The 12191-nt window shown below is 39.6% G+C and overlaps 1 protein-coding gene across 1 annotated transcript in view; it reads right to left on the reverse strand.

Annotated features, from left to right (window-relative positions):
- Window positions 1–3583: 3583 nt before the first annotated feature.
- PCYT1A (phosphate cytidylyltransferase 1A, choline) overlaps window positions 3584–12191 on the reverse strand; it is a 57247-nt gene continuing 48639 nt past the window's right edge. The window contains exons 5-10 of the mRNA XM_020986038.2: window positions 11902–12018; window positions 11146–11297; window positions 9119–9197; window positions 8388–8530; window positions 6318–6506; window positions 3584–4426 (exon numbers count right to left, since the gene is read on the reverse strand). Of these exons, the coding sequence (XP_020841697.1) occupies window positions 4217–4426; window positions 6318–6506; window positions 8388–8530; window positions 9119–9197; window positions 11146–11297; window positions 11902–12018 (890 nt within the window). The 3' untranslated portion in view covers window positions 3584–4216. The remainder of the gene's footprint in view (window positions 4427–6317; window positions 6507–8387; window positions 8531–9118; window positions 9198–11145; window positions 11298–11901; window positions 12019–12191) is intronic.

Below are 12191 nucleotides of genomic sequence, written 5' to 3' on the forward strand. Positions count from 1 at the left end.
GCACAATATGATAATACAAATTAGGAACAAAGAGCTGCAGTGTGGAAAGGGAAAGGCGAAAAGAGGTACCACCTCCCTGTCTCCCCAAATCAGTACATCACCACACAAAGTCAAAACCACACGGTATGAGAACATTGGTTAAAATCACTTTGCATTTATTTGGCTAAATGACGAAAGCCAAAACAACTCTGAACAGATAAACAACACACAGACAGAAACTGATAGACTAAACACCAATGGAGGAAAACTTTCCTTTGGACTCCGTGGCATTACTGATGAAGTTAACATTCATGCCGAACTGTGTTTCTTTTCAAGACAAATTCCTTTCCCCCAGGAGCCTCAACCTGAAAACAATCTAAGGTGACATCTTTGTTTATGGGGTCAGGAAGGCCCATGTTCAATCTGAATGAACTTAACCTGAGTCATTTCAATTTGGAACCTAATATAAAATGGATGCTTTCACTTTTTACCTACCTGTCCCTGCCAAGTATAAACCTACATAAGACTTTGGCAGAAAGAAAATGCTGGTTTTTTTTAAAAGAAAATTAGTATTTTAATATCATAACCCCAAGACCATGTCCCATTTATTAATCTGGAAAAATAACAGCTAGGAGGGACCATCCCATGACAACCTGTTCTCCAAGAGAAGAAAAAAAATACAAATCACTGTGGTATGACTGAAAAATATAGATTCTTATAAATACTTATATTGATGAGTTAAAAAAAATATAATTACTTACAAAACATCAATCTTTTTTTTCCCCCATCTGCATTGATCAGGCTCCCTATGATACTGTATATAGAAAAAATTTTTGAGAGCTATGGCTTTTGACAGGAGAAAGAGGCAAATGTATTTGAGTTGAAGAGATTACGGGGGAATAGATCCAGAGTTAAGGTACTAAAAGCATCAAACACCATTGTAGAGGAAGTCACACTCAGATCAAGACAGTCCAAAGATGGAAAAACAAAATACTGCAAAGAAGTACCATGGAGATGAGTCCGCATCAATGCTACTTACTAGGTGCTTGGCCCCAGGTAAAGAAAAAAAAATTTAATTATGGTACAGCCTAAGGTGTTCTTGTGGCAGAGAAAGAAGCTACTTATTCCCTTTATTAATGATGTGTATTGATCTTCCCTTTTTTTTTTTTAAACCTCTCTCCATAATTTACAGAACCCTCTGGTTCATATTTTCACCTAAGCCTTTGATCACGGTCTGCTTTTTGACTCCTTCTCAGGAGAAGCCAAAGGAGGAGAAACAATCCCCTTCTATTTTCTCATGTAAATTCCCACACTTCGTTTCGTCACTGCTGTGGTGACTGATGAGTTTGCCAAAGTAGAAAATAGATGTTCTGCCCAGTCCACAGTGAGGCTGCTACTAAAATAGCCCATCCTTAATGTTAGTCTCATGGCATCTATTGGACTGAAACAAACACCTCTTTCTAACCTGCAGACCATTACCTAGCTCTAATCCCTTTATTAAGGCTATGTTATGTCCACCTCATCCATCCCATTTGGGCCAACTGCTTTCACTGATCCACAGACACTGAGACACAGCCCTACACCTTCATAAAACAAAGGGGTAATCATGGCACAAAGAGTTCTCCACTCTAATTTCATTTAATTAGGTAAAGCCAAAGAGGCATCATTCCAGTGGTATCAATTATTCTCCTTTCTTGGTTTCTCCTTTCCCCAGGTGCAAAGACGTTGAAATGTAGACTTGAAGGTATCCAGACAAACAGCTCTGGCTACAAAAAGACTTAACATTATGAAAAGCTGTTTGTGTTTGGATGACGTCTCCTTGAGACAGGTCAAAAGGTAGTGCTGAACACAAACTCAGGCTTAACAATTCTGTGGCTAAACAATTTGCCTAAAGGTTACTTGCTAACAAGGGGGCATATCCAAACAGAGTAGCCCACCAGTCATTGGCACAGAGGGGTATGTTTTATCTGCTAAAACCCCCAAGTGAATATACTTCTGGTGGACAACTGAAAGTAGGAAAAACTATATTCTGAGAGTCTCTCTTTGTAAATACACATCTTAAGAGAGAAGAAATTGTAAACTCAAGATACTAAGGGTATTCCAGAGGATGTACCATAAAAGACCTTGAGGACAGATTTCAGCAGTAACACCAGCCTTCAAATACATAGCCTCAGAAAATGAAAAATCTGTACCAGGAAGAATGTCCTAGACAGAAACAATATCACTAATACGGGAAACCTGCCTGGCTGAAACAAAGAAGTTAAATTAACACTTGATCAAATGAAGCCGTGAAGCAGCATAGCAAGGGAAGAAACTGATTTTAAATGTTTCAGAGGATCCCAAACCAAAACTCATTAGAACCAAAAGGCTCCAGAATAAAAATGGCGCTTCATCAGAAACACAGTTTCCATAAGCCACTGGGGAATCCAGAGGAAGTCTTCCTCTACTGATTTCCTTCACTTTGATATGTCAGCAGCCTCTCCAGGCAGCTCAAATCTTAAGAATTCTAGCTGCCTTGCTGGGTAGATACAGTGTAAATCCTATGACAATTACTTGTCATCTAGCAGGCACAAAAAACAGGTTTTATTAGAAAGTGTTCACGTGCGAGGCCATGGGAGGCAAACAGCCCCAACACGTGGACAAACACAGAAAGCAATTTGTGGTTTTCGTAGCTGAAAACACTAAAACTCCACCCCCACAAGGGGCACTGATGAGCAACCGAGCAGAGGCAGACATAAGCAGTCTTCCCATGGACCCACTACATGAGCACTGGGGTAGGCAGCAGCTGCTCTGCTGGTCATTTGGTTGAGGAGGCAGGATGGTGAAGCTAAGAAAGAGGCACATGCGCAGCAGCAGCAGCAGCAGCAGCAGCACAGCCTTAAGCATCTGCATTCCTTGGGACACTCCCCAGGGCTGAGTCAGGCCCAGGTGAACAGTGGGTGGAAGGGAGAGAGGGAGGTCTGCACCTAACTCAGGTCTCATCCCTGGGAAAGGAACATGGGCTCTGCTTTGCAGAAGAGGTGAAGAGTCCCTGTTTGCTCTGTGTCTCAGAGGGGAAGGAAGAGATGAAGAGAACTGACCAAGGTTAAGAAAGTTCTGAGGAAAAGAGATAAGAGAGTGAGGCTACAGTTAGAGAAAGGGAGGCAGGTCCTTGACTTTGTTCCCAAACTCCAAGGATTCTTCTACAATCATTAAATGAGGACATGGGAACACGGATTAAAAGAACACACTGAAAGCCTTCAAACACTCACAGTGGTATCCTTTTTGGTAGAAGCAAGGTAAAGTCCTAGATATGGGAATAGTTGAGTACAAGACTGTTTCCCCACTGGAATTCAATTTATAAGCTGAGTTTGCATATGAATGTGTACATGTGAGTGCACACCTACACAAATATCACAGTATGCTCTGTGCTCTAAAAGCAGGCCATAGAGAGAAAGAGGCAAAAGCCCACCAAGGGCTCCTAGGCAGCTTGGTAAATTGGAGATGAGTTTCTGAAAAGATTAAAATTTCAGGGAAACTGCTTGATGAATTATCCCTCTACCCATTGTCCTCAGGGAGCACAACGGTAGCATATTTCCAGCAGACCCATCTCAAGGAGTGAAAAGAGACAGACCCAGAGACCTTCCTCTGAGAACTCCCTACTACACCTCAGCACATTTGCCAGCAATGAGCTTAGGGTATTTGTGACTTCAAGAGGTCAGCTTCGCCTTCAAAAATTAATAGAAAAAAAATGGAAATCAAATTATAAGGAAGTTCATATCATTTTCCCTAAGCCACATCTGGCACGGCTCACATCAGGTGTAAGGACTTGGCAAGCTAGTCTGCTTCAGAGCAGAAATAAAATTATAGTGAATTAAGGGGAAAAAAAGGCCTCTGGGAACAATACTATCTTTTTCCTCTCTTGGTTGGGGCTCCACTTATTACATTTAAAAGGCTATTTTTTAAATTAATAAAAACTATATTTTTCCCTTCAAGATTATCTGAATGCAAACAGTAAAGCAATGTCCCCGTGGAGGCTGGTGCAGGGGAATGGAAGAGAGGCTTCTAAGGCAGTCCCTCCTCTGTTTCTCAAGGTGATGCCTTTTGGAGGACAGGCTATTTTGATCTCTGTCCCAGGTCCTCCTTCCCTTGCCTACAACTGTCCTTGAGTTTAGTGTTGGAATTGACAATCTGGAATTCAAAAGACAGCTGGAGGTGACAAGGACAGAGAAAGGAAGAAGGGAGATGGGATGGCAAATTAGTCCTCTTCATCATCTTCACTTATGTCATACTGAACAGCCTTGTGTACTGACAGGTTCGCAGGGGAGGAGGGTGGAGAAGTCTTGCCAGAGAAGGGCCATCGAAAGGAGGGAGAAGGAGAACGTTCACGAGTGGGGCTGTTGCTTGGGCTCTGCTTGGGACTGATGGCTTGAAGCATCCGGCCTTTTCCTTCTTTCAGCATGTGTTTCTGGGGAGGGAAAGGATAACAAAAGGAAAGTTAGAAGAAAGCTCTGGTTGGTGCTAGATCACTACTAATGGATTGTAGATTTTGAGCTAGAAAATAACTAGGAGGTCATATATGCCAACTCTTTCATTTAACAGGTAAAGAAATTAAGGCCCAAGGAGGCCAAGTGACTTGCTTTTAGATCACATGGTACTTTAGTAAGTACCCAGTGCCTCAGTGAGTCATCCTGGGCTTCAGTAAGTAACCACCTTGAAATGATATTGCAGGAATCAAAACAACTCTGAGGTACCACATCACACCTATCAGATTGGCCAACATGACAAAACAGGAAAATGATAAATATTGGAGAGAATGTGGGAAAATTGGAACGCTAATACATTGTTGGTGGAGTTGTGAAATGATCCAACCATTTTGGAGAACAATTTAGAACTATGCCCAAAGGGCTACAAAAATGTGCATACCCTTTGATCCAGCAATAGCACTTCTAGGGCTATATCCCAAAGAGATCAAACAAATGGGAAAAGGACCCACATGGACAAAAATATACATAGCAGCTCTTTTTGTGGTGGCAAAGAATTGGAAATTGAAAGGATGCCCATCAATTGGGGAATGGCTGAGCAAGTTGTGGTATATGAATGTAATGGAATACTGTAGTGCTATAAGAAATGATGAACAGGCTGACTTCAGAAAAACCTGGGGAAGACTTACATGGTCTGATGCTGAGTGAAGTGAGCAGAACCAAGGGGACTTTGTACACAATAGCAGCCACGTTATGCAATGACTAAGAACGTTAAACTGAACCCTTCTCAGCATTACGAGGATCTAAGATATCTCCAGAGGCCTCGGGATGGAAAATGCTGTCCACATCCAAAGAAAGAACTGTGGAAGTTGAATCACTATCACTTATTTTTACCTTCTGTTGAGTTTTGTTTCATCTTTCTGATGGTTCCTCCTATTGGTTTTAATTTTTACTTACAACTTCACTAATGTGAAAATATGTTTAATGGGTATGTAAATGTAAAGCCTATGTCAGATTGTGCACCATCTTGGGGAGGGTGGAGGGGAGAAAAAGGGAGAAAAAATTTTCAACTCAAAAGCATATGGAAAAAAATGTTTTAAATAAAAATTTTTTTAAAAAAATGATATTGCAGGATGACTTTAGGCCACATGAGGATACAGAATCATAAGCTTGGCAATGGTTTTAGGTACTTCCTAGGCATAAATTTTAAAAAGGTTCCATACTATAGAAAACCACCTGCTGACTATATAAGCATAGAAGCCTAGACTCCCCTCAGAAAGCCATCTCTACAACACTCCTTTACCTCTAGACAAAACTACAGATCAACTCACTTACACTGAAAACTATTCATCACAGTCTTAAAAGTTTTTGAAAGTTTCCCTGGTGAGGGCAAAAGGTCTTTAAATAATCCTTTGCAATATCCAAATCTCAATAAATCTTTGGTGGAATTTAGCCTAAATCTCTGTTGCTAAATGATCACATATGCCACTGTCACATAATTTGGAAAGGACACTTTCTTTTTCAAAGCAGATTCTTTAATATTCAGGCTCATACAAGTGTATTTCCTAAAAGTAAAAATTTACCTAATATCCTTCTTCTTTTGATCATAAGAACAACACTGAAGCAAGCCAAACGAGTTTAAAGACTTACTTAGATACTAGAAATTTTGAGGATGCTGATCTAAGACTGAAGAAATTATCAAGAAGGCATACAATCTCCTTTATCAATCACCAAACATTTAACACTGAAGAAGAGACTAACCTGTTGTTGTCCTTTTTGGTTGTTGTTCAAGTATTCTATAATTTTTTCAAGCAGCAGGAAAACTGTCCAAATGCTTAAAAGGATATACTCTCTAACCAGTGAGAAAGATCATACCAGTGCTCCTTCTGGGCCAAACATCTCCAGGAAGTTTCCAATGAATTCTCGGGATTTCTCCTCCCACTTCTGAATGAGGTCAATGCTTTTCTCCTCCACCTTCTGCACAAACTCCTTTGACTTCTCCTCTACATCTTTTACCTTCTTCTTTACTTTGTCTACGCGTTCCTGTAAGTTGTATTTCTTCTCCTGGAGAAGGAAATAACTCTTTTGAAAATTACTCACCTAGACTGGGCTATAAAAGGAAAAGGTTTCTAACATATCTTGTTTATAATTTCCTGTATTAAGAATCCCATCTTCATTCATATCCCATCCCAATTTGTTTATTTTAGAGGATAAATATGAATAAATGTGTGTTATGGTCTAAATGATCATCTTATACCAAGTTCTTCATACAGGCCTGGGACCCGCAACAACTTAGAGTGGACAGGCAGAGAGAGGCAGACACTTAACTAATATAGGTGTATTCTCTAGGTATAAAACCCAAGCCTGAAGCATGAGCAGTTCAAACACCACCCATTTCTGATGGAGATGTCCAGAAAACAGGAAGATCAACTGGTAACACTGTCAAGAAAATGCCAACTGCATAGCATAGAGATCTAATCTGGAAAATGGAGGTGATATATTCTAGGTCTGCCTGTAACACTAGTTTAGATCCTTCTTCATTATATGATTCAATTTGCTCTTAAGTAAAATGAGGGAATAAAATACTTCTCAATTCACAGGAAACTATACAAGAATTCCTTGAGTAGCCAAAGTCTGTTGCCTGAACAATCCGTTTTAGATTTGAAGGCATCTTAATTAAGTTGGACAGAAAGTCAGCATAATCTGGTACAGTGGTTTTCCAAGTGTGGTCTAAGGACTCTGAGGGTCCTTGAGACCCTTTCAGGGGGTCTCCAAGGTAAAAACTACTTTCATAATAATACTAACATATTATTTGCCTATTAAAATGCTACTCCTCCCTTTTCCAAGTATATATCTATGTGAGGTTTATATTCTTCACATATGTCAACCAAAACAACGCATGGCAACAGACTGAATGCAGAAGCAGATAAGAGAATTCAGCTGTTGTCCATTAAGCCAAGCATTAAAGAGATTTGCAAAACTATATAAAATAATGCTACTCTTATCGTCAAATTTCCTTGTTTTGAAAAATATGGCATTTTCATAAAAATGTTATTTATATTAACATGTAATGGATTTATTATTATTTTTTAATGAATTAGTGAACATTTTAAAAAGTTATCCGTTTTAATGTCTAATATGGTAAATATCAATATAAATCATCCATATAAACAAATGCTCTTTGGGGTCTTCAATAATTTTCAACAAAAAATTGGGGGTCCCGAGGTCAAAAAGTTTGAGAACCACTCACTGGTCTAGTGCAAAGTGCGCTGGTTGTAACGACAAAGGCCTTAAGTCCAATCCTGGCCCTACCACTAACTAGCCAAATGTCCCCAAGCAAATCACTGAACTTTCAGTTTCTTTATCTGTAAAATGAATATATTAATAGTATCTGTCTCACTGAGTAGTTCTGAGAATCAAATAAAATAATGAATCATAATATATATGAAATAGCTTTTGACCATAAAGCACTATAAATATGAACTACTAGAGAGTTGTTAATAACACTATCATTACATTATAAATTCCAAAGAGAACTACGTCTACAAAGAAACAGTCAGATTTTCAAAAGCAAAAAACTTTCAAATATCAAATTTGTTCAATAATTATTAAATTTCAAATATCAAAGCACCTTCCCTTTACACGTGTTGAATAGAAATATTTTACTCTTTATGTACATGCTGATTTATGGACTTTATCCAGTTGTCTGTATATTCTTATATATTAGGGCACATTTTCTGAACTATAAGCTTTTAGAGGGCAGAGACTGAATCTACATAATCATCAGTGTACTGAGCCTAGTGCATTGCTACAGGCAAATGAACACACATTTAAAGGGTTTAAATTGATGCTAAACAGTGAGACACAAACACCAAGCCCTGTTCAGTTGGCCTGCGCAGGTACACAGTCTATATGGCCCTGGAGGAGCCAAGGGCCATGACTCACATTGATGAAGCTGACATTGAGTTCCTTGGCAGTGTATCCTCGCTGCAGGTTCCGCCTTGCATATACGTCATAGTCCCGAACGATGCGGGTGATGATGTCTGATGTTGATATGCCTTCTGTCCTCTGTGTTGGCGCGAACATGCCTAACACCACGACACACATGCACAAACACAAACACACACACACACACACACACACACACACACACACACACACACAATAGGACTTTGTTTAGCCCAGATGATAGGACTTATTTGCTTTATAAAGGAAGCCTAGTTGGTATAGCCATAGCATTGCTACAGTAAAGTCTGGGAACCCCAAGCTCTGCTGAGTTGCAAAAGGGAATCTTTGGACTTAGAAAAATGATTCCACAGAATGGGAAGGCAACATTATGCAATGTGAACTGTGAGCAGAAATTGAGGAGACTGCAGGGCCCAGGGATTAGGAAGAATCTGGGATATGAGACACAGGCAAGTCAATATATGTAAATAAGTTTTCCTGAAATTAAACCAGCTGTCAAAAGGAAGGAAAGGGCAGAAAGTGTTGAGAAGCACCATGCCAAAAGACAAGCCTGGGAACCACAGGATCTCAAGCTCCACTTCAGGCCTTGTATGTGACCAGAGACAAGTCATGGTCTTGGAACTAGCTTACTCCTCTGTAGAGAGTGGTATAAGAAATCCTTTCCAGCTACTATTGATGTCTCACAATTTGAGGATTCACCATTGACTCACCTGCTTCTTTGATGTGTTTGTAAACATCATCACTCCCAGCAGAAGAATAAGGGATGTCATCATGGGCTACAAAGTCAATCTGAAAAAAAGGGAAATATTTCAAACCCAGGAAAATTGCCATCTGAAATGAGCCAGTAACCTTTCAAGGAAAAGGACACTGATCAGAGGTTAGTATCCAACCTTTCTTTGTCATACTCATACATTTCCTAATTCATTCACAAACTATACAACCAAGAGCCCAACAACTTCATCAGGGAATGGTGGCAAAAGTGAGATTTATTTGACTTCAAATCTGGCCTCAGACACTTGACACTTACTAGCTGTGTGACCCTGGGCAAGTCACTTAACCCGATAGCCTCAACAAAAAGAAAAAAAGTGAGATTTATTGGCTTCAACAGCTTGAAACATTATGGAAATCCACCTTTGCCCAAGGAATGGTGTCTGGCCTGTGATTCTTCTAGTAAACCCCACAAGTAACACATTGGTCTTTTGAAGGAAGATGAGAAAACTCTCCTATTGCCAAATTCCCAATCCCTAAAGGACTGGATAAGTAAAGTTCTCTGACAATGCAGAATTAGATAAGAAACAAGTTCATCTCTAACTGATTGGCTCTCTTCTTATCATTCAATAAAATGAAGTGAAACAGTAATTAAAAATTTTTTTATTGCTAATATAAAGTTACAGTGGAGCTCCAAAAGCCAAATTCAGAAAAAGGCTTTTTGATTCCAGAATCCATCTTCCTACTAGACAGTAACTCTTATTTGCAATGATAACAGATGATGCAGAACAGCTATCATTTAGGAGTAGCAAAGCAAATTCTTCTTTATTTACTCCCTTTTAAAGAGGAATAAGGGAAAGGTGGGGGACTAGTGGCTGCCACAGGTCACTGACCAGCTTGCTCCAGACTTGAAGAAGCTGCTTACAGAATAAAGCAGCCAGTTAAGTATAATCACCAAGAAAAATCCAAGAGAATGTTCCCTGAATCTGTTCCCTGAGAAGGAAGGATGGAGCTGCCAAAGGGGAGAGGGAGGAGAGGGGGAGATATCACTTAGAATCTAAATTATTAGTTAAGAAACAATTAGTTGACAGCTTGCTGAGAGCAAGAATGAGAGCCAGCGTAGGCTGACCAATGAATGTTACAAGAAAAAAGTAAAGGGGGGAGGGGGGAATTGATGGGGAATGTGAGAGAATACTAAAGATCAACTTCCTAATTTTGCCTAGCATCTACTCAAGTTAAACTACTAAAAATCATCTCACACACTATTTTTCCTTTACTCCTTTAAAATGCTGAAGAAGCAGATGATTTTATCTGTTTCCAAGGGCCTCCAACAAATCTCCCCTATCCCTAAAACCTTCCTAAATCTTGTTTCACAGCATCTCAGCCATAACTATTCTTCATTTCTTCATCTAGTAGTTTCCTATAGCTTTTTATCTGAAGAGAATTTTTTTCTTCTACTTGTGATTTCACCAGTGTAGGGAACTTCCAGGAAGGAAAATCCCTCCACCTATGAAGACCAGCCCTTACTTTGCAACTTAAAGTATTAGAAAGCAATGGGTCACCAAGAAGCTAAATTGCTCAAAGTCACATCTAATGAAAATATGTTCCTTAATTTATCATGTTCAAGGCCCTTCATCCTGCCCTATTAAGTTTCCTCACCTTTTACACCCAACTTTTCCAGCAATGATGGCATTCTTCATTTTAACACAGGAATTAAGACAGGATAAAGAATTAGTGTTCAATTCCTAAACTAAAGAGAAAACCCTACCTCCAGTTCCTCATTAGAATTTTAGCCAAAAATTAATAACAATAAAACCAAATCCAAGCTAAGTCAAATCAATGTAAAGTTCTATGCCCATCTTTGGTTCCCAGATATCAGCTCCTGAAGACCGGTCTGGAGTTCCGGTGAGCATCGACAAACATTCTTTATCCTATTCCATAGGAGGGGAGGGACAAGCCCAGGTGTCGCTCTCTTGAGACCAGAAGGGGATGCGGAATGAAGAATGGACACACATAACCAGCCTCTCACCTGATGCTCTGCCAGGAATTCAGGTGTCAGTGTCCAGGGGGCATTCCTCACCACCTCATCCACATAGCGGCAGTGCTGAACTGCATCATAGCGTTCATTTTCATTCATCACTGTGAAGCCCTTGAAATTGTGCGTCAGCTCATCACTGCAAACTGAGTCCAAAGGCACCATTAAGTCATCAAGACAAAAATCACTTCTGCTTGCCCAAACCCCCCAGTTTGTATTCTTTCCCACCTAGAAAAGGACCCAGTCTCTGCATGCTGAACAGTTTTCCATATCTAGCTAAGCCCAAGAATTAAAGTGATTGTATATGCATTTTCCTAACCACAGATGCACATCCCTCCACAGGAATTCTAAGGACTTTCCATGTTAAGAACTTTCCCAGAGTGGATACAATAAAGGTCTAAGAATGAATACACTTAATTTAGCTGTCTGTTCCTAGTTCTGTTGATCAGTACCTATATATACAGTTGGATTGTTACTACAACATTGGCTTGTAGTACCTCAAATGGTCCAATATAAGAAATGGAAACTTAGGTCAAGTATACAAAACAAATCAATGATGCTCCAATGACTCAACAAACTTAAGCTAAAAGCAAATGGAAGAATTATAAGGCATTTCTGTTCAATAAGCAAAAAAGTTCTATTCTCTTGATTATAGTTGTTTCTACTTTGTATTTCAGTATTAGAAAGAAAGGAAGAGATGCTTAGTATTTACCATCTCTTTCTGAACAACGTCAAAAAATCTTTCCTTACCTCCTACAATAAGGTATGTGTTGGGGAAGAGGTTCTTTGCTTGCATCAGGGCCCGGGCATGACCAGAGTGAAACAAGTCAAATATGCCATCAGCATAAACCCTTACAGGTCGATCACCTTAAAATGAAACATAAGAATGCCTCATTAAAAAGAACTGACTCATCATCTTACCCTCTGTAAATGGCAATGGATCAGATCACAGTTAGACAAGGTCAACCCTCCCCAAGACAGAGATACAGTTTCCCTCTATGCAAATGCCAAAAAATGTCATTAGATTCAACAACTGTCTG

The sequence above is a fragment of the Phascolarctos cinereus genome, unplaced genomic scaffold, assembly GCF_003287225.1.
Source record: "Phascolarctos cinereus isolate Bilbo 61053 unplaced genomic scaffold, phaCin_HiC Scaffold_726;HRSCAF=1367, whole genome shotgun sequence".
Lineage (NCBI taxonomy): Eukaryota > Metazoa > Chordata > Mammalia > Diprotodontia > Phascolarctidae > Phascolarctos > Phascolarctos cinereus.